The sequence below is a fragment of the Ursus arctos genome, unplaced genomic scaffold (genome assembly GCF_023065955.2).
Source record: "Ursus arctos isolate Adak ecotype North America unplaced genomic scaffold, UrsArc2.0 scaffold_8, whole genome shotgun sequence".
Classification (NCBI taxonomy): domain Eukaryota; kingdom Metazoa; phylum Chordata; class Mammalia; order Carnivora; family Ursidae; genus Ursus; species Ursus arctos.
The window spans coordinates 49775832-49799515 of NW_026623100.1; the positions used below are offsets into that span (position 1 = coordinate 49775832).

The 23684-nt window shown below is 41.7% G+C and overlaps 1 protein-coding gene across 1 annotated transcript in view; it reads right to left on the reverse strand.

The window, feature by feature from the left end:
• Positions 1-6054: 6054 nt before the first annotated feature.
• Positions 6055-23684, reverse strand: part of TTL (tubulin tyrosine ligase) — a 31589-nt gene continuing 13959 nt past the window's right edge. The window contains exons 4-7 of the mRNA XM_026480492.4: positions 20530-20665; positions 19357-19626; positions 12196-12339; positions 6055-9594 (exon numbers count right to left, since the gene is read on the reverse strand). Of these exons, the coding sequence (XP_026336277.1) occupies positions 9480-9594; positions 12196-12339; positions 19357-19626; positions 20530-20665 (665 nt within the window). The 3' untranslated portion in view covers positions 6055-9479. The remainder of the gene's footprint in view (positions 9595-12195; positions 12340-19356; positions 19627-20529; positions 20666-23684) is intronic.

The window sequence follows — 23684 nt, forward strand, 5'->3', positions numbered from 1 at the left end:
GCTCTCTCCACCCAACTCTGAAGTCGCGAAGACTCCACTGCGATGGGGAAGGAATGGTCTGTCCTCGCTACCCGCCTCCCCACATCTAGACCGGATCCCTGAGGCGTGGCGGGAGGCCCGGACATCCAAGGAGACTTCGAGCCTTAAGATCCTTTGAGTTTCTATGAGTCCTATGAATCACTTGTCCACCCAGAATATGGGTTTATCAAGGAATGCCTGCAGATGTTTTTCAACTTCATCTTGTGTGTAACAGTTGTATTCTGTATTGCGTTATAACTGACATAAAATAAACCGCACGTTTAAAGTGTGCACGTTGATAGGTTTTGACCTATGTATACGCCCATGGAGCCATCACCACAATTAAGATAATTAATTAATCTACCACTCCTGAGCGTGTCCTCCTGCCCCTCGGGAATCCATTCCGCCTGTCAATTTTACCTTTACCTAGGTCAGTTGATAGTTTTCATTCCTGTATCACTTAAAAGTTATCTTCTGTTTCTATCCTATGCTGACACCATTAAACCTACCAAGACGTACGCAGCTGTAACCTAAGTTTGGCCTCTTCCAGTTTTATCATGTCTCTGCTCCTTTCAAGGAGAATTCTTCGTTCATTTCCTGTCCCCTAGTTAAGGACTCCTAGAAGGCAAGAGATTGAGGGGATTATTGCTGGAGCAACCACTTCCATCGGCATATAAATTTGGTGCAAAAGCTGCTGAACAAAACAATACAAAAAACAACTCACTGATCCCTTGTCCCTCTTCAACTACCAAGTTTTCTCTTCAGAACTCAAGTGTTTGGTTGTTTTTGTTTGTTTGCTTGCTTGCTTTTCAGATTTTTATTTATTTGACAGAGAGAGACAGCAAGAGAGGGAACACAAACAGGGGGAGTGGGAGAGGGAGAAGCAGGCTTCCTGCTGAGCCAGGAGCCGGATGTGGAGGGCTTGACCCCAGAACGCTGGGATCATGATCTGAGCCAAAAGCAGATGCTTAATGACTGAGCCACCCAGGCACCCCTGTTGTTTTTTTTTTTTTTTAAAGATTTTATTTTTTTATTTGAGAGAAGGAGAGTGAGAGAGAGCACGAGAGCAGGGTGAGGGGCAGAGGGAGAAGCAGACTCCCCACTAAGCAGGGAGCCCCACGTGGGACTTGATCCCAGGAGTTTGGGATAATGACCTGAGCTGAAGGCACATGCTTAATGGACTGAGCCACCCAGGCGCCCCTACAACACAAGTTTTAAAAAGGTTGATCATCCTATCTCTCCACTGCTTTCAAGGGTCATCATGTTACAGCAACTTTCAGTACATCTTTCATGGATGAATAAGAATGCATTGTGTGGATACATTACATTTTTAACATTTGGTAGAATTTACCAGTGAAGGTATTTGATCCTGGGCTTTTTTCTATGAAAAGATTTTTAATTATTAATTCAATCTACTTTTTACGTCTGTTCAGATTTTCTGTGTCTTCTTGAGTCAGGTTGGTCAGTTTTGTGTCTTTCTAGGGATGTGCCCATTTCATGTAGGTTATCTAATTTGTTGGCATAAAATTATTCATAGGATTCCCCAGAATCCTTTTTATTTGTAGTAATGTCTCCTCTTTTGTTCCTTATTTTAGTAATTTCAGTTCTTTATTTTTTTTCTTGGTCAGTCTAGCTAAAGTTTTGTCAATTTTGTTGATCTTTTTTTTTTTTTTTTAAAGATTTTATTTATTTTATTCGACAGAGAGAGACAGCGAGAGAGGGAACACAAGCAGGGGGAGTGGGAGAGGAAGAAGCAGGCTCATAGCGGAAGAGCCTGATGTGGGGCTCAATCCCAGAACGCCGGGATCACGCCCCGAGCCAAAGGCAGACGCTTAACCACTGAGCCACCCAGGCGCCCCAGTTTACAGTGTTTTCTATGTCCTTGGTGATCTTCTGACTAGTTGTTCAGTTAGTGAAGATGGGACCAAAAATTCCAACTATTGTTTAATTGTCTATTTCTCTCTTCAGTTCTTCATGTACCTTGGGTTCTGTTGCTAGGTGCATATGTTTATAACTGTTATATCTGCCTGATGGATTGAACTTTTTACCATTATGTCCTTCATTGCCTATAGTAACATTTTTCTTCCTCCTCCTCTTCTTCTTCTTCCCCTTCTCCCCATTCTTCTTCTTCTTCTTCTTCTTCTTCTTCTTCTTCTTCTTCTTCTTCTTCTTCTTCTTCTTTTTTTTAGAGAGAGAGAGTACACGTGTGAGCCGGGGGCAAGGGGGAGTCGAAAGGAGAAAGAGAGAATCTTAGGCAGGTTCCACACCCAGCACAAAGCCCGATGTGGGGCTCGATATCACAACCCCGAGATCATGACCTGAGCTGAAATCAAGAATTAGACACTTAACTGACTGAACCACTCAGGTGCCCCCCATTTTTTTTTCTCTTAAAGCTTATTTTGTCTAATATTAGTATGACCACTCAAGGTCTCTGAGCTACTATTTCCATGATACATATTTTCCATATTTTTACTTTTACCTATTTGTGTCTTTGGATCTAACGTATGTCCTTTGTAGATGGCATAAATTTGGGTTATGGTTGATTTGTTTTTGTTATTTTTTTGCCAGTCTCTGCTTTTTTTGGTTGTAGTATTTAATTCATTTATATTTAATGAAATTACTGATAAGGTAGGATTTATGTCTGTCATTTTGCTATTTGTTTTCTATATGCTTTCTATCTTCTCCAGTTTTTTAAATTCCTACCCTGTTTTTTGTTAAAGATATATTCTACTGTAACATTTTAGTTTCCTTGTCTCTTTTACTATGTATTTAAAGTTATTATCTTAGTGTGGGTCTCTTTGAGTTTATCCCACTTAGAGTTCATTGGATTTCTTAGATGCATTTTAATGTTATTCATCAAAGTGGGAAAGATTTTGGCCACAATTTCTTCCAATATAATTGCTGCCTCTTTCTCTCCTCTCTTCTAGGACTCCTGTTGTGTATATGTTGGCATACATATATATTTCTGGAGCACTGTTCATTTTTCTTCATTCTTTTTTTTTTTTCTTTCTTTTTTAAGATTTTATTTGAGAGAGAGAGAGAGAGCATGAGCAGGGGCGGGGCGGGGGGGCGGTGGAGTGCGGCAGAGGGAGAAGGAGAAGCCAATTCCCCACTGAGCAGGGAGCCTGACATGGCGCTTGATCCCAAGACCCAGAGATCATGACCTGAGCCAAAGGCAAACACCTAACTGACTGAGCCACCCAGGCACCCCTCTTCATTCTTTTTTATTTTCTGGATGATCTCAATTGATTTCAGATTTGATTCCTCCTTTTGCCAGCTTGAAACTGCTTTCGAACACCTCTACTGAATTTTTCATTTGCATTATTATACTTTTTAAAGCCAAAATTCCTACTTGGTTCTATTTTTAAAACAATTTATATCTCTTTAATGATATTCTCTCTCTGGGGACACATCGTTCTCATCATTCTTTTAGTTCTTTAAACATTTTAAATAGCTGAATTAAAGTCTTTGTGTAGTAAGACCAATGCCTGGACTTCCTCAGGGATGGTTTCTACTGATTGCCTTTTCCCTTCATGGGCCATACTTTCTTTTTTCTTTGCATATCTCATAATTTGTGTTGAAAATTGGAAACATTTAATAATACATGGGGCAACTTTGGAAACCAGATACTCTGTCTTCTCCAGGGTTTATTGTTGTTGATGATGATTTAGTTTCCTGAAATAATTCTGTAAAGCCTATATTCTTTGATGTGTGTGGCCACTGAAGTCTCTGCTGTTAGCTTAGTGGTCAACTAATGATTGAACAGATTTCCTTAAACACTTGGACCAGTAAGTCCCCCCGTTTTTTCCAAGGGGCTGTGTGTGCGTGTGTTTGTGTGTGCATTGGGCATGCCAGGAAGGCTTGTGTAGATCCTCCTGGTCATAGAGGTAAAAACAGGGAATTCAGGGTGCCTGGGTGGCTCAGTCTGTTAAGTATCTGACTCTTGTTCTCAGTTCAGGTCTTGATCTCAGGGTTGTGAGTTCAAGCCCTGTGCTGGGCTCCATGCTGGGCATGGAGCCTACTTAAAAAGAAAAAAAAAAAAAAAAAAAAAAAAAAGCTGAGGGAATTCACATCTCCGCAGGCATGCACACAGCCCTATACATGTGTGTGGCCTTCTATGTTCTTCAGAAACTTTTCAAAACTTCCAATGGATATCTCATGTCCCATCTTTTCCTAAGTTTTTTGGTCAGTTTGTTTGTTCCAACTCATAGCCATTTCAGGAACTTGAGGTGTTAAATAATTGCTGCTGATTATTTTTAACAAACTCACCTAGGGAAAAGGTTGTTCACACTGTGCACACTTTGAGAAATATCAAAGACAAGCCCTGAGATGAGGACTTACATGCAACTGCCAGACAGGTCAAGTGACAATTCACTGGGAATGGGGCTTTTTGGAGGAGCTCCAACTCCACTCTGTACCCTCCAATTGTTGCTAGACTCCTGGGTTTCACCAGGATTGTGGGGCTTTTCATTTCCAAGGCTATCATGGAGCTAGAAAAAGGGGGATGAAAATAGTGTGAATTAAAACATCACAAAACTTGCTGTTCTTACCCAGGTGGAACCATTTTTTCTTTAATAAACGTTTCTGGATGGTGGCAAGCCTTTGGTTAACTTCTAGACAGTTTTTGCCAGTGTCCCCATCACTTCCATGGAGAGAGGATTTTCAGAGGTTTTACCCTGCTATTCTCACTGATGTCCTCTCTTGTGAATTTTGAAAAGGAATTTTGCTTGCAGCAATCAAGCAGTGCCAAGTGTCCCCTGGGACAGGGGCTCATTTTCCTTTGCCCTTAGGGCTGCTTTGGGGGATACATCTTTAAAATACCACTGAGCCTCTGCGGCTATGGGATAACTTCAGGTTCTTTAAGAAGGGGTAGCTACTGACAGCAAGCAGGACCAGAAAGGGGACCAGCCTCTAAGAGAAGTCCTCCAAAGGCTTTGAACCTGTCCACTCTCAGGATCCTAAGTAGTTTCCTGCTTCGTCCATGTCTGCTTCTCCCTGCACCCTGCCCATGCAATCTACACTGAGTCTGGTAGGTGTGCGCCATATCATATCAGAAACCTGTCTGGAGCGCTTAAGCCAGGGTTTCCATTTGTGGAAGGCCTCATCTCTGTGCCAGAAGTATGTTTATGGAGCGAAAGCAGCCATACATGGGAAAGAAGTCCAAAGCATTCAGCCTCATCACACAGGAAGTTACAAGTTAACTGCAATTTACATAAATGATATTAAATGCCTGAGGTGTGTGAGACTTATAGGTACTTATATACGTGGCCTTAGTGAACTCTTAGGACTTCATGGCCTTCGGGGTGATTGTAGAATCATTTCAGAAGCTCCTCAACCTCCTCCCCATGTTTTTTTTTTTTGTTTTTTTTTTTAAGATTTTATTTATTCAACAGAGATAGAGACAGCCAGTGAGAGAGGGAACACGAGCAGGGGGAGTGAGAGAGGAAGAAGCAGGCTCATAGCAGAAGAGCCCGATGTGGGGCTCGATCCCATAACACCAGGATCACGCCCTGAGCCGAAGACAGACGCTTAACCGCTGTGCCACCCAGGCGCCCCTCCTCCCCATGTTTGAAGCACACATAATGCTTTCTCATAACCATGGGTCCCACCTGACCATCTATCTGTATCATGATTCAGAAAATACACAAGACATGTAAGAGAGGGACTGGATTTTGGCAGCTGAAATTATTTCAATGCTTCACCTTAGAGGAGCTCTTTATAGTCTCAAAGGACAATCTGTTGGCTTACGTATTGAGTAACATGCTACGTCAGCAAACAATAGCCACATCTGGCTTGTGTTTATATGGCTTATGAACTAAGTTTGTTTGTTGTTGTTGCTGTTTTAGGAGTTGGTTAAAAAGAAGAAGAACATGCAACAAAGAACCTGTTTGGTTTGCAAAGCCTAGAATATTTACGAATCTGACCCTTTCCAGAAAAAGTCTGCCTACCTGAGTAACAATCATGGATCCAAATAACCAGTGATATGCCAGGACAGTCAACCACCATGATAAGATGAGAGAACCAAAGGGCACAAAAACACTTGAAATATTACTTTAATGCTCTGGGCATTTTAAACATTCATAAAATCACCTTATTTCAGAAGTCATTTTCTCTTAGGTACAGATTCTGTGTCCGGGTCAGAGACAAGTGTATCACTGAATTTTCTCCACAGCACCCACGTGCTGCAGGGGACCTACTCTGGCCCCTGGTCTTCTCCAGCAGAGTCCCCCCCCCACACCCACAACAGGGCTGGATCCACACCTGCTTGACACAACCTTGGTTGTCAATGAAAACACACTGCGTAGCTTTGCTGCTGCTTGCAGATTCTGCGGATCCCATACATTTCCGACACTACCAGATATTCCAAGTCTGGGATAACTATCCTGAGGCGCTAGTGAAACAGCAGGTCAGCCGGTAAGCGTGCCAGCACCTGCTCCATTGCATCATACAGACACTGAGGCACTTCAATGTTCTGGGTAAAATCGAGTTTATAATTACCACAGGCGTTAAGAGGAAGGGAAGGGGCTTTTCTCTCAATAATTAATACCCTTAACACATATTTAGCCGATTTATAAATTCCTGTCTGTTTACATTTGTTGTCACAGCTTCACAAACTGTTTAAGGAAAGGAAAGCACGTCTGAGTTCACAAATGCTGGGACAAGAAGCAAAAAGAGAACATGCTTCAACAGCAGTTGTTTGTATCCTGACTACGTAGGTCAACATACTGACCAAAAACATGGTCATTCTTAAAGAAATGCCTGTCCTTCCAAAAGGAACTTTTTAAAAAAGTCCTAGGCCTTATTTGATTATTCTAAGGTAACAATGTGTTTGTCCTTCCTTCTCAAGCAGTGGTTCAAGGCATCTCAAAGCACACTGATGCCTGAGGTTCTGATTTAATTGGTCAGAGGTGGGAGAGAAAGGAAGGCTGTAGAAACCAACATTTTTAAAAAGCTTCCCAAGTGATTCCAGCATATAGTCAGCACTGAGGACCTTGGTCCCACAGGTTCTTGAGTCTTCCTAATCTCACCTGTCCTCACTAAAAGTCCTTGAGGTAGTCCCCGGGTCAGGCAACTATCTGTTCCATGAGATAAGACACTAAGGCACAGAGACGATCATAGGTTCATCTCACACTGTGCGGCCAAAAGACACTGCCAAGACTGGAATTAACATCTCCAAATAAAGAACACCTTCTCCCCCAGCTACTGGCGACACGTACGCATACTGCACGTATAAAGACTAACTGAGGAGCAAGGCATGACCATCTGTGCCAAGGGTATCATGGAAGGGTATGGAATAGTTCTGAGCCAACCATCCCACCCGATCAAAAATAAATGTATAAAATAGATACGTATTTGAAACCATGTGAGGAGTGAAGCAGAACTTTCTTTTTAAAGCCTTACTTCCCTCACATATATGCCAATGATTTAGGTTTCTTAGAAGATCCATCAAAATCCATGGACTTGCAACATCTAAATTCTTAGCTCTGTCACTGTAAGAGCTGGAAAACTCTCAAATGTCCCTTTAATTTAGGTCGAAAAGATCATTACAAATCTACGTTCACGTGTGGTAGCATGACAAAAACCTCCATGCTTTCCCTGTCACCAGTCCACAGAGACTTCCCAAGGACTCAGTACCTCGCACTTTCTAGATGGGTGTGCACCTTGTCATGATCTGCTCAAAGTCCCCAAGCGCTAATCCAACAGTGCTGGGCTTCCACGATTGACTTTCACTGCTGACTGTTTTATTTTGCTCTGGATGCAAACTTCATTATCTGTATTCTGGGTAACCAGAATATTTTGTAATTCCAAATTCACAGAAGAGCCAAACCAGTTGGGTCTTTCTCCTCCACCCCGACATAATGCCACCACATCCTACACCCACTGCTGCATCTATCAAATACTCCTTATTCCTTTCTTCACCATAAGCTCCCACATCTCATCATGCTTCAGGAGGCATTGCTCTTTTCTCTTTTTAGAAAAGTCTCCCCGACTGCAGAACTGTTGTCTGGTGCCACATAGAAAGAGTAACGGAGCACACATATACACAAAGGAAGAACACAGCACATACTGGACAGGAGGCCTGCTGTGGTTCCCAGTACATTCTAAGAAGGACCTGTTCATTCAGCTCACGTTGGAACACAAGCAGCATCTTGTTCTTCCCACTGCCAGTGATGTAGCCTCCTGAAAAATCTAAAGAATATTTGAGCCAGTAAGTGGAAAACTACACCTAACAGGACATATTTGTTGACTTATACAATGCTGTGTGGAGCTCTGAAACCACGTCTTTCCCATTTTAGGAGACTCCCCCATTCAGGCCAGACATACACTCATTTTAGCCCCACGCCCTGGTGTAAAGAGGCACAAGCAGGCAGAGAATCCTCCCTGGAACAAAACCCGCCCTTCCAGCTCCTGCAGAAGGTGCTTGGAGGGCAAGAAAATGGAGGAGAGCTACCTGTGTCTGGGGCAGTGCCACCTGGTGGTGGTGGTGGGGTGTGTGTACGTGGAATTCTACTTCTGCCCCCTAGAGGGGTTTTTACAAAAGTTAAAACAACAAAAAAACGAGCAAAAGGGAACTTTGCAAAAGTGCACGTAGAATTCTGGTTAAAACAAAGGTAACTGAGACTCATCATATTTCAAAGACCCACACACCCAACTACTAAGTAAAGCAAGACATCGTGTTTTTTTTCTCTCTCATGCTTATTTGATGCTTACGGGTTTGCGGCAAACTTGCTGCTTGGTTTCTAAAACATGCACAGAGCAGATCGAGAGCAGCATTTGCTGTTTTGGTGCCCAGCCCACACCAACCCTGACAGGTAGTCGACTGACCAAACGCCATCAGGAACATGATGAGGAAAGCCCCCTTCGCTGTGAGGTGACGCCCAGCACGAAACCAAGGACTGTTGGTGCAGGCTCGTCCAGACTTTCATGGGCAGGGTGTTGTGGAGGGATGGGCAGGGAACACACTGGCAACCTCGAGATGCTATAACACCCAATCCCTGTCCCAGACAGAAGGGTTGCAGCTGGGCATAGAGCTAAGGCACTAAGGCTGCAGCAGGTGGAAAGACACCAACCAACGGGCCAACAGTCTCAACCCCAGGGAGGAGAGGCGCTGCTCCTAATGCTGCCTTAGGATAAACACTGGATTTTTTTAAAGGATGAGAACATAAAATAATCAAATCCCTGTCTTTTTCCCTTAGAAGAATATTTCGCTCTCCCCTCAGAGAAATTTGCTTCAGTTTTCACGTCTCAATAGCAGTGCTGAGAGCGCCACCTGGGAACCCCTGAGCCACCACTCTTTGGGGAAGTTGCCTTTTCTTCTTGTGCTCTCCCTTCCATCACGGCTTTGCCGGTTGCCTGTCCTTCTCCAGTTCCGGCTTGGTACACAGCAGTCCTGACATTTCCCCGTCCCCTGGAGCAGGAGCTCGCGCTTCCTCCGAGGCCGCTCTGAGCACCTCCCCCGGTCACAGCTTGACGAAGGCAGCCGGCTGGATGTGCTGCGGCTCCACGTCGGGCGGCGGGAAGACGCTGGATATGGCTAAGTCCACGATGCCCTGGCACAGTTCTGCATAAAGCTTCCTGAAAGGTGTTTTAAAGAATATCATTGAAGATGTTCGTCAAAGTGCACGTGAAGGTCAATGTTTTTTTCACCGGGACCTGCCCTAGATGTCCCATCTCATGACCGAATTTATAAAACTGGTTTCCATGGTACATACAAATGCTGCACAAAGATGTAGCATCCCCTTCACAAATATTTCTGGAAGGTCTCAGGTGAATAGACAAATAACTCCTGCTCTTACGGGCAGGGAAGACGGGCAATTTCAATAGAGTGTAAGAGCCACCTTGCCTGTCCGTGGTGGGTATACCTGGAGGGAAAGCACCTTCTCAGTGTGGCTGAGGAGACTTTGGGAAAGGCTCTCCAGGGGTGACAAATAAGCTGAGACCTGGGGAATGACTGAAGTCAGACAGTGGATGACAGGACAGAAAAGAGGACGGAGAGGAGAGAGAGACATAGAGAGATAGAAGGAGTGGGGAAGAGGGAAGGGAGGAGGAGAGAGAGTGTGTGTTGGGGGAGAGGGGAAGAGGGGCTGTGCCAATGGAAGGAGTAGTGCACACTGAGAGTGGATTTTACTGGGGCAAGAGCAGAAGACGAGAACCCCGTTAGAAGGCTCTCTGCAAAAGCCTCCACGGTGATGGAGGGCGACCTGTGGGAGAGCGAGGGCAGTGGGCGGGGGGACAGCAGAGGACTGCCAAGGCTGGAGACTGAGCTGACGAGGTCCCAACGTGCAGAACCTGAGGGTAAAGGAAAGAAGGAGGCTGGATCTCGGTCAGGATTCCAGCTTAGATTCTGTGGGGAGGGGAGGTGGACGTTCATGGAGATGAGCGAGTCTGGGGCAGGGGTGCCTCTCAGACATCCACAGACATCCCTGCAGGACGCTGGGCAGGCAGGTGCAGACGCTGGTCTGGAACTCGGGGCTGTTGAATAAGATCATGTTCAGAAAAAGCGTAGCGGAGAGAGAAGACAAACACCCAGGGCTGAGGCACTGACGGGGTCCGCTGATGAGAAGCGAGAGGCCAATCTTGCCCACACCTCCTCAGCCAAACCTTCCCAGTACGGAGTGTGCCTGAAGCCACAACAGAAGAGCATCTCAGCAAGGTGTGAGCAGCTGCCTCAAATGCTGCTGGGAGGTCCAGGGATGTCCGCACAGGAAGGGGCCACTGGACCTGGCAATATGGATTTGGCTGGGGACCCTCAAAGAACAATTTCTATGGGATGGAGGGGGTGGCATCTAGCCCAGAATGGACTACAGCATGGATGAGGATGGAGAAAGAGGAGACAGCTTGAGCAGACACTGCTTTCCAGAGGTTTGGCTGTGACAGGAGCAGGGAGGGGGAGTCACCGGAGCAGGATGTGGCCTCAAGGGAGGGCTCTTTTTCAACAGCTGGGGAAATCTGCTGCATGTGCACATGCTGATGGGAACCATATCCCAAAGAGGGAGAGAGGTGAGAGAGGGTGACACCGCGACTGAGGAAGGCAAGGGGACAGGGGACAGGACGGGGGTGGATAGGGCACAGAGCACAAGGGAGGACTGAACCTTTATTGGAAGGACGGGGAAAACAGGCACGCTACTGTGGGTCTGGTGAAGGGAAGACGTGAGCCATCCTGCTCACCCCTCCTTCCCCCTTCCAGCTCAGCTCCAAACAGTGCCTCTCAACTGCAGCCCTTTGCTCAGTGATACTACCTTTAACACCCTTTATCAAGGATAAAGCATGTCCCAGTTTGTAATCTATATTTGTCTGGTCCTCTGTCATACCCACAGTCTCCCTAAGGACAGGGCCGTGTCTCTGCTCGTGACTGTGACCCCCATACCGGGGCGTGGCGGTTGGGGGTACGAACGAGTACTGGTTAGCTGAAGGGACTGCCGAATGAGACGAATCACACCGGCCATGTCACAGCCATTGAGCAAGTGGCAAAGGCCTGGCTGCTACTTGCGTGTTAATGCTGCCCCATGTAGGTCCAGGACTTTCTCCTGAACCTGTGGAAGATCACCTCAGTTCCTCCAAGACGCAGACATGGGGAACCACAGACGGGTCTTGACCCGATGAAACTGTATCTTTAGAAGAACCAGCAGCATTTGAGGATCATGTCCCGCTGACTTCCCCTTACTTCTAAGGCCTCCATGAGGCTTCCGGGGGCACATTCTGCTCATCTGTGCATCTCCCACAGAACCTGGCATGGGCCATGGTCCCACTGGATGCTATGTCCCCCTTCTGAAGGCTCTCTCCTCCTCTCCATGGTATGTGTGACACTCTTCTCTTACACCCCCCGTCTAGCTCCACTGTCTACCGGGCCTTCTCAGAACACAGGACCCCATTCCCTGAACTGGTCACACAAGACGGTCTCCTCTGACAGTTGTTAGCTTTGTTTGAAACTCCCATAGCAACCACCACCCACCTGAGCACAGACTACTGCTCAACACACATGGCAGAACTGGGTAGGACTGACTCAGCAGACCCCCTGCTAGCCAGGGGCCAGCCAAAGGACATCCTCCCTAACAGCAGTTAAATGGTCTATGCCTGAACACTCCGGTGAGGAGACTCACCACCTTGCCAAGACAGGCTATTCCAACTGTGGAACCAACTTCCCATTTCTTAAAACACAGTGGTGTTCAGGCTTACTGAGCACAAGCCGGGGCGCCGTTGACCTCAATGAGCCAGACCTTCAGCTCCTCGTCCACCATGAAGTCAAAGCCAAAGAGCTGGAAGCTCTGGTAAGGGAGGTGCTTGGTGCTGATGGCAGGCTCCACGCTCATGAGGCAGCTTCTGCGGGGCAAAGAGGGAGAGCTCACTGAGAATGGGTTGGCTGAGGAAGAAGGAACATGGAAGATGTGCTTGGATGATTTTATATCAAAAGTGATGATAAAAAATCCACTTGGACTTAATTCTCTCTTTTATTGATTTTATTTCACTTTATTTTTTAAAGATTTTATTTTGAAGTAATCTCTACGACCAACATAGGGCTCAAACTCACAACCCAGAGGTCAAGAGTTGCGTGCTCCACCAACTGAGCCAGCCAGGTGCCACAATTCTCTTTTAATTACCAACAAATTATTCAAGACACTACTACTTATCAAGCTATTTGTTAGAAAACTCTGCAAATACTCATCTTCCTACAGGTAGGGGCTGCTTTGCTAGCACAGCACTAAGTCACCACAGCCCCTGGAAAGGTGGATTCCTCCAACAGGAGACTGCCGCCATGTTTGTTTGTAATGAATAAAACACTCCCATGCATTGTTGCCGTGTAAAAGAAATGGACTACCATTTGGTGGTAAAGAGAATTTGCAGTGAAGTTGGCCTTATTCATTACTTTCATTAGCTCCAGTTCTAATGCCAAATTATTACTAATTAAAAGATTTACATATTAAAATACAAAACAGAATTAGTATTAACATCAACTATTGTTCAAAAAAATTGGGAAAAAAAAACACAAAAAAGTTGAACATGAACCTCAGAAACATACTGAGTTAATACATGAGATCTAAGGTCAGGGCCTAAGGCCAGAATCTTGGACAAGTTTTTTAACCTCTCTTAGCCAAGCTTTGATTTCTTTATCCATAAAGGAAGAGGTAAAAATAATACCTAGTCCTAGTGCTGGGATGGTTCAATGAGATAATTACGTAAAGAACTTACAAGGGCGCCTGGGTGGCTCAGTAGGTTAAGCGTCTGCCTTCCACTTAGGTCGTGATCCCAGGGTCCTGGGATTGAGCCCCGTGCCGGGCTCCCTGCCCAGTGAGGAGTCAGCTTCTTCCTCTCCTTCTGCCCCTCACCGCCCCGCTCCCCCTTATGCTCTCTCCCTGTCAAATAAATAAATAAAATCTCTCTAAAAAAAATAAATAAAAATCTTACTAATAATAAATCACTGTTTTCTAGAATAACCATCCCAGAAAACCTATGTCATTTGTGTTTTATGCAGATCTTCCCTGACTTTTTCCCTCAACTTAATGTTGGGGCAAAATATCTATTTTAGTAATATGTTATGATGACTCTAAGATTACCAGAAATAGCTTTCCTCCTACACAACTGTATGTTTAGAAGGAAAAATGAAGGAACTGGCTTTCATATGACTAACTCCAAGATGTATCCACACAGGTACGTTTTCACTCATGACTTTAAAGAACTGAGACCTCTCTGAACTTGGAGCCAGAGTCTTGCTCCCTCAACCTCCCTCCACCACTACATTCCCCCACCCCAGCCCAAGCACCAACTTACTTCCCCCCCCCCAAAAAAAGGAAAATATTTCTATGTATATGTTTAAACCTTTAAAAGTAATTTTGGGCAGTTAGCCATTTAAGAATCAACTGGAATGAAAATTTCTTCTCTCTTTCATCTTTAACCTGCCCTGGTAAGCCACATATTACTTTTTTTCCCTATAGCTTTATCTCTACTCCATACCTTCTTCAATATTATAATTAAGAAAACTTTTACATTTAATAGAGGCTCATGGTTAAAAAAAGAAGAGAAAGCCCCAACAAAATGAAAGAAACACATAAAGGAAAAACTGAGAGGCAGAAGCAAACCAAAATTAAATATTATTTTTTTATCTGCTAGAAGCTCAAGATTAATAATTCACTTTAAAGAATTGTTTCTCATCACCAGAGACTTTATACAGCATATCTTTTTTCAGCAGGAGTGGGAAGGTAGGGGGAGGCTAACTGCAGGGGAAGAACCATGAGAACCCTTAGAAGCACTTATAGCACCAAAGTAGCAACACTCTCTGAACTGTACAGAACACGGGGGGAGGGGCAAGGTAACAAATATCAATAAATCTTTGCCTAAAACAGGAAATCTTTCTTCAGCATACTTGACTTCTCTGGTGTCAGAATTCTAAGCACCTACAATCCGTGAAGAAACGGGACTCTAATTATTATTATTTTTTTAAGATTTTATTTATTTATTCGACAGAGATAGAGACAGCCAGCGAGAGAGGGAACACAAGCAGGGGAGTGGGAGAGGAAGAAGCAGGCTCATAGCGGAGGAGCCTGATGCGGGGCTCGATCCCATAACGCTGGGATTACGCCCTGAGCCGAAGGCAGGCGCTTAACCGCTGTGCCACCCAGGCGCCCCGAGACTCTAATTATTCTTAATGTCAGAATACATTAAGGAAAAAGTCTCAGTCATTGTGATAAGGTGGTAATAACAGAACAGATAACAGACCAACAGAACAGGATGGAGATCCCTAACATAAATGGCCACCTGATTTATAACAAAAGCTCACCAAAATGCAGTGGGAAAAGGCCAGTCTTATGCACAAATGGTCCTGGGTCAATGGGATACCCCATAGAAAAACATGAAACTTGACACATAACAATTCAGGTAGATTACAGGTCTAAAATGTAAAAGATAAAGACCAAGATGTCCATCCATCAACTATAGAAGGGATAAACCCTGTAATAATCACACAATGAAATATTACACAGCAGTATAAAAGGTAAATTACTGCTATATGCAACATAGCATAGCTACAATTGTGAAAAAAGTTGAACATGAAATAGGAAATAGAGTATAATTCCATTTACATAAAATGTAAGAATAAGCAAAAGGAATCTATGATGATAAAATTCAGAAGAGTGGCTATCTGTGGCATGAAGTATATATTTTGAGGAAGTCCAAGGGAGTATTTGGGGGTGCTGTAAATGTTTTATATCCTGATTCGTGTTATGATCAGCTGAGTGTATGCATAATTAAAAGTTCGCTACACCGTACACTTACAATTTGTGGACTTTACCATATGCATGTTACACCTCAATTAAAAAAAAATCTCTATTGGATTTAGCAAACTATACTAATGAATAACACTAAAAAAATATTTTCAGGCATATTAAGAAACAGGATCAAAAGAAAAAGAAACAGACGACAGAAACAAGACCTATAAAAGTCAGGGGTTGGCTAACTTTTTCTACAAAGGACCAGACAGTAACTATTTTAGGTTTTGAAGGCTACATATGGTCTCTGTTACATATTCTTCTATTTCTAAAAAACCTTTTAAAAATGTAGAAACTATTTTTAGCTTGTGGCATATATGAAAACAAGCTTTAGGTTGGATTGGCCCAGAGAACATCGTTTGCTAACCTCTACCACAGGCAATTCAGATTTCAGACTAATCAAATAGAGATGTTAAAGAATTACCATTAACATGTTCAAGATATTGTAAGACAAGTGGGAGATTTCACAAAAGAATTACAATCTAAAAAGAGTCAAATGGAAATTCTAGAACTTAAAGTATAATACCTGATATCAAGAACTCAACAGATGAGTTCAACAACAAATTTTAATGGCTTTTTCCTTTTTAAACAGGTTTTAACTGCTGAAGAGAGAGATCAAATGATACACATAGCAGAAATGGGAGACAGTGAAAAGGATTGGCATTCATGTAATTAGAATCCCAGAGGAGAGAAGAATGGGACAAAAGCCATAATGAAAAGAAAGGGGCTGTGAATTCCCAAACAAATAAAAGACCTGAAGCCACAGATTCAAGAAGCACTCTAACACCTATGTAATGGAAGCCAGAAGATAATGGTTAGCCATCTTCAAAGTGCTTAAAAAAAAGGAAAAAAAAAAAAAGATTCTGCTGATCTAGAAATCTGTTTCCAAAGCAAGTGTCTTTTTTTTTTAAAAGATTTTATTTACTTATTTGAGAGAGAGAGAGAGAGAAAGAGAGCAGGGCGGGGGGAGAGAGAGAGAGACACTCAAGCAGACTCCCCATTGAGCGGGGAGCCCAACATGGGCCTTGATCTCACAACCCTGAGATCATGACCTGAGCTGAAGACAGACATTTTTTTTTTTTAAAGATTTTATTTATTATTTATTCGACAGAGATAGAAACAGCCAGCGAGAGAGGGAACACAAGCAGGGGGAGTGGGAGAGGAAGAAGCAGGCTCATAGCGGAAGAGCCTGATGTGAGGCTCGATCCCATAACGCCGGGATCACGCCCTGAGCCGAAGGCAGACGCTTAACCGCTGTGCCACCCAGGCGCCCCTGAAGACAGACATTTAACCAACTGAGAGACAGCCAGGCGCCCCCCTTCTTTATTTTTTTAAAGACACTTGCTGTAAGTATCTTAAAGGTCTCAGGGTCAGAGATTAAGCCCTGCATCAGGCTCTGCCCTCAGCGGGGAGTCTGCCTGAGATTCTCTCTCTCTCCCTCCCCCTCCTTGCCCACCCCTTGCAACATGCTCTCTCTCTCTCCAAAAAAAAAAAAAGGAAAAAAAGAACAAGGAAACTGATCCTAGACAAAATTAAGAAAACGCATGAAAGAAAGAGAAACAACATAAAAGGTAAAAACGTACGGGGAAATCTGAATGAATATTAACTAAATCATAATAACGATGATAATGTTTTGTGAGTTTACAATATAGGTAGCATTAATGACCACCCATGTACCCACAGTCCAACTCCTTTAAGCCTTTCTTGGGTCCCTCCTGCTTCTACTTCAGAGATAACCACTATTTTGAATTTTGTGTTTTTCATACCTTCAGTTCTCTATTTTTACCATACATGAACATTCTTCTAAATAACTTAGTTTTGTTTTTCAATTTATATGAACAGAATCAATCCGTATACATCCTGTATACAGCTTATATATTTTGCAATTTTTGCTTGACATTATGTTTAGGTAACACCAGTGAAAATATCCTTCAGGAATAAGGTGACATAAAGACATTCTCAGATGAGTTATTACCTAAAGAACTTCTCTAAAAGAAATGCTAATGTCTGAAGGGAAATAATGCCAGAGAGAAACTTGGAACTTTAGGACTGAAGGAAGAGAATAAAAAAGGCAAATATCCGGGTAAATAAAAAAGAATATTTTTCTCTTTTTATATTTAAAGTGGGTTTCTTGTAGACAGCATACCATTCGGTCTTGTATTTTTTTTTTTAATCTAACCTGACAATCTAACATACAAATAAAAATATATGACTCTTGATAGCAAGAATATTAACATTATGCAGTAGAGATTTCAGTGTACGTAAATGTAATACACACCACAACTATAGAGGGGGAGAGTTAAAGGAACTATAAGGTTATAAGTTTTCTGTATTTTATCTGAAGTGGTAAATTATTAATTCTAAGAAGGCTGTGAAATAAATATTAGGTATATAAATCATAATCCCTAGAGTAACCACTAAAAAGAGAGAGAGAGAGCGCCAAATACTCAACAGAAAAATTAAAATGGAACTCTAAATAAATTTAAATAATTTTTAAAAGGCAGGAAATGGGGATGCCTGGGTGGCTCAGTCGGCTAAACATCTGCCTTTGGCTCAGGTCATGATCCCAGGGTCCTGGGATCGAGTTCTGCATCAGGCTCCTTGCTCAATGAGGAGGCTGCTTCTCCTTCTGCCTGCCGCTCCCCCTGCTTGTGCGCACACGTGTGCACTCTCTCTCTCTCTCTGACAAATAAATAAAATATTAAAAAAAATAAAAATAAAAAATAAAAGGCAGGAAATAGGAAAATGAGAAACAAAACCAAAAGGGGGTAGATAGCAAAGAATAAAATAGTATGTGTAAATCCAACCAAACCAATAATTACATTAAATTTAAATGATAAAAACACACTATTTAGAAAGGTAGAGATTACCATATTGGATGTTTTGTAAAGCAAAACAAAAATGAAACCTAACTATATGCTGTCCACCAGAAGCTCACTTTAAATACAGAATGGAATAGGGTAGGATAGAATTAAAGGGACAGAAACATATCAGTAATCAAATAAAGCTGGAGTGGCTATATGAATATCAGACAAAATCTACTTTCAAAATAAGAAATATTACCAGAGGTAAAGACAGAAATTATGTAAGGTTAAAGTGGTCAGTTGCCAAAAAGAGGTAATAATTCTAATGTATATGCACCTAAAGCATCTCCAAATATATGAAGCAAAATAGATAAGTCTAAAGAAGACATAGACAAATCCATAATTATACTTGGAGACTTCAATGTTTTTCCTCTCAATCATGGACAGAACAAGTAGAACAGAAATGCAGCAAGGATATAAAAGACTTGAACAACACTACTAACCACCTTCACCTAATTCACATTTATAGGACACGCAGCCCAACTACAGCAAAATAAACATTATTTTTAGTGCACATGGAACATTCACTAAAATTGGACCATATTCTGGGCCACGAAACAAGCTTTAGCAAATTTTCAAGTATGTTCTCTGGCTATAACGGAATTGAAGTAAAAATCAGTAATAGAAAAATATCTGGAAAATTCCCAGATATTGGGAAATTAAGAAGAATTTCTAAATAACACAAGTCAAAGATGAAATAACAAGGAAAACTAGAAAATATTTTAATAAAATTGAAGTAAAAACAAAAACATAACATAACAAAACCTGTGGGATGTAGCTAATGAGTTTTCTGAGGGAAACGGACAGCATTAAATGCATTTAAAAAATGAACTCTTTCAAATCAGAGATCTAACTTTTTGCCTTAAGGAAACTAGAAAACAAATCCCTCAAAAAAGCAGGAAGGAAATAATAAGGAACATAAACCAAAGAAATAAAAACAACAGAGAAAATCAATAAAACCAAAAAGTAACCTTTTGAAAAGATAAGTAATATTGAAAAGATTAATAATAGCCAAACTGTCCTGGTAAAATAGAGAGAAGATATAAATTACCAATATAAGGAATGCAAGCAGTGACATCATTACAGATCCTATAGATATTGAAAGGATAATAAAGGAATATTACAGACAGCTTAAATAGAATAATTCCTTGAAAGGCACAAACTCCCAAAGCTTCTTCGAGACACATAACCAAAAAAAGATACAATTAAGTTACCTTATTATATGTTTAATTTGTAGTAAGATACTACTTTCCAGGGTAATGTTCAAAGCACTTATTAGGTACTGATTGAACTCCTCAAAGAACATTTCGTTCCCTTCTTCATACTTTCCATAATTCTTTGAGTACTCCTTTTGAATGCAGTGATTGGTCAAATGGCAGGTTTTGTCTTGGAAATTATCAACATGATATGGTTCTGAAGCAGTCCGAAGCACACCCTCTTTATAGAGGTAGATATTATACTGATGATCCACCAAGACCCAGCTTCTGCAAGTCAACAAAACACAGTTTCACTCAAGTCATCCAAAGTTTCTCCATAGTACATACATCATCACCACACCTTAACATTTTTGGAGGGAAGGAGAGGAAGGAGATAGGTTCTAAAATTCTATGAGGCAAGCCATGGCAATTAGCCAAGATAGTGGATTATCACTGTAATGAGGCAATTAAAACATTTTACCAAAAATGACAAGGAGCCTTTGATCTGTTCAAAAGCCAGCATTTTGAAGAGATCTGGGTGGGTTGGGTCTAAGGTGTATCCATTAACTTTCCATTTGCTCATCCTGAAGCTGATCTGACAGAGGACTGGTGTTCAAGAAGCAGCAAGTCATTATGAAGACAACAAGAATACAGAATCCTCAACGAGACATCAGCAAGCCACAGGAAAGCTGGGGAGAGGGCTGTTTAGCTTTGGAAGGCACGATACAACCTCTTATTCTATGCCAGGCCCTTTGCTCAGAAAGTTAAAATCCAAAAAGGTATTGAGGTGTGTTTACGCAATCCTTAAAAAATAGAGGACACAAATAATGAAGCAAGGACATATTAACTGTGTCTGAAGTACGTGTTTTATGTTCATCTCTCAGATGTGTCTATAAACGAGCCTCATACATTTATACTCTCCTCTTTGGAGCCACAAGTCATTTTGATTAAAGAGAATATATTAAAAAAAGGAAAACCCATAATTTTAATATCGTTTTCTAGAAAGAAAAGAGAAATACTGAAGGAAAAATAGAAAATTAGGTACAGAAGCTCAGTTCTCTTCAGCTGTGCTCAATTTTGGCTACATATTAAACATGGTCAAATACCTCCTCACATTCCATGTTACCCTTATCACCCACCACTGTATTTTTCTCAGATTAGTAACAAAAACTCTGGAAAACGATGCATTACCGAATGTCAAACTTGCGGTGACCTGGTTCCAGAAGCAGAGGGTGCTCAAGGTATTTCTGGATCACGTGCACCTGACCCTGGTTGTCAATGAAGTCCAGAAGCTCTGTAGCCTCCGAGGAGATGAGGATGCCTTCACCTAACAGGGCAAAATTGTAACAGAAATGAGTCCAGTTCTTCCCAAGAGGAAAAGGTCCCTACAAAGCAAGAAGGGAAGTACTGACAGCAGGAGAAAACTGAGAGGAGGCTTCTATTGGCCTGCTCACCCTTCTTCCTCCATCCCGTCACTTCCCCAATCTCTCACATTCTCCCTTCTGCCCACAAGAGCACCAGGGCCATCTAACTCTTTCTTCACAGAGGACTGTAAACACTACCTTGACAGGCTCCAAACATGAAATTTCATTTTTACAGACATTCAAAATAGCCAAGCATCCTAAGTAAATGCCACTTTACTGTTGGCCACTTGGCTACCTGATAAAGACATTAAGGAACCCAGTTCTCATACTATAGATTATAGAAACATCCAGAAAGTTAGGGTATAAACACAGCTGTGGAAGTCAATTCCCTACAGCATTGTAATAGGAAAAATTTGATACATGTAAAGCGTCCATCAACTTTAAATAAATGATACAATATCCTTCTCAACAGCTTTATTGAGATATGTTACATATTATAAGATTTCCCCTTTTAAAGTATACAATCAATGGTTTTTCATATATCCCGAAATATTTTCCTTTTAAGGGTAAGATTATAAATGCAGAGATTTGCAATCATCACTAACAATTTCAGAACATTTTCATTACCTCCCTGCACAAACTCATATCCATTAGCAGTACACTCCCCATTCCTTCCTTACCCTATTCGGACATCCACTAATCTATTTTCTGTCTCTGGATTTGCTTAGTCTAAATGACTCCTATAAATGGAATCATACAGTACGTGGCCTTTGTGTCTGGCTTCTTCCTTTAGCATAATGTTCTCAAGGTTCGTCCATGTTGTGGCATGTACCACTACTTCATTCTTTCTTTCCATGGCTAGATAATATTCCACTGTGTGGATATAACATTTTTGTTCATCCATTCATCAACTGATAGACATTTGAGTTTTTTGCCACTGTTGCTTGGCTCTTATGAATAATGCTACTATGAAAATCTGCATAGAAGTTTTTGTGTGGACATGTTTTCAATTCTTTAGTGAATATACCTAGGAGTGGAATAGTTCGGTCATACAGTTACTCTAACTTTTTGAGAAACTGTCAAACTAATTTCCAAAATGTCCACGCCATTTTACATCCTCAACAGCAGTATATGTGTTCCAATTTTGTCACATTCTTGCCAACTTGCTGTCCTCTTGATTATAGCCATCCTAGTGGGTGTGAAGTGGTTATCTCATTGTGGTTTTGATTTGCATTTCCCTAATAACTAACAATGTTGAGCATGTTTTCATGTGCTTATTGGCTATATGTATATCTTCTTTGGAGAAATATCTATTTAGGTTCTTTGTTCTTTTCTTAATTAGGTTGTCCTTTCATTATTGAGTTATCTGAGTTCTTTACACATTCCGGATACAGATCTTATAAGACCTATGATTTGCAATATATTCTCCAGTTTTGAACAGTTCCATTATCATGGATCCCTCAGTGTTGCTCTTTTAAAGCCACAACTACCCCCCTTCTCCTAACACCCTCCTGACACTACTAATCTATTCTCCATTTCCATAATTTTGTCACTTCAGGAGTTTTATATACATAGAATTATACAATATGGGATTTTTGGGGATTGGTTTCTTCCACTGACTCCCTGGAGATTCATCCAAGTTGTTGCATGTATCAATAGTTCAATCCCTTTTATTGCTAAGGAGAATTCCATGGTATTGATTCACCACAGTTGGCTTAATCACTCAGCTTCTGAAGGAATCTGGGTTGTTTCCAGTTTGGGGCTATTACAAATAAAGCTGCTATGAACAATCATGTGCAGGTTTTTGCACAGACATAAGTTTTCATTTTCCCGGGACAAATGCCCAAGTGTGTGCAATTACTGGGTTATATGGTAGTTACAGGTTTAGTGTTACAAGAAATTACCACACTTTTTTCCAGAGCGGCTGTACCATTTTACATTCCCACCAACACCGTGTGATTGATCTAGTTTCTCCTGACCCTTGCAGCATTTGCTGTCATTATCATTTCTTATTTTAGCCATTTTTATAGGAGTGTTGTGGTTTTAATTTGCATTTCCCTAATGGAATTGAAATCTTTTCATTTGCTTATTTTTTATCTGTAGAGCCTTTCTTTCTTTTCTTTTTTTTTTAAGATTTACTTGAGAGGGAGTGAGTGAGTGAGAGAGCACAAGCAAGGGCAGAAGGAGAGGGAGAAGCAGACTCCCCACTGAGCAGGGACCCTGGTTTCATGACCTGAGCTAAAGGCAGATGCTTAACTGACTAAGCCACCCAGGCATCCCAAAAAGTCTGTCCTTCTATTGAATTGCTTTTGCACCTTTGTCAAAAATCAGGTGGGTATATATGTGGGGTCTATTTCTGAGTTCTCTCTTCCACAGATTTATGTTTCTGGCCCCCAACCAATACTGTAGTGTAGTGATTATTGTAGCTATGTAGTATGCTTGAATATCAGGTACAGTGATTACTTCCACTTGATTCTTCTTTTTTCAAAATTGTTTAAGCTATTCTAGAGCTTGTGCCTTTCCATATGAATTTTACAAGAAGCTTTATGTCCGCACAAAAATCTGGTTGAGGTCTTGACAGCAATTGCATTAAGCCTACAGACTAATTTGACGTGAACTGACATCTTTACAATGTTGGGTCTTGCAATCCATGAACATGGTATGTCTGTGCATTTACTTAGATCCTTTTTGACCTTCAGTTGTTTTGTAATTTTCAGCATTAAGATCCTGTACATGTTTTGCTAAGTTTATACCTAAGAATCTCATTTTCCTTGGGGTGACTATTAAAAAGTATTGGTTTTAATTTTAGTTTCAGTATATTCATTGTTAATATACACAAATGCAACTGCTTTTTGTGTGATCCGATAACCTGCAACCTTGCTGAACTCAGTTTTTTAGTTCTAGGACCTCTGACCTATACTTTCATTTATAGCTCATCTCTACATGCGTCTCATGCTTTCAGTACAAATTAATTTAATTTTG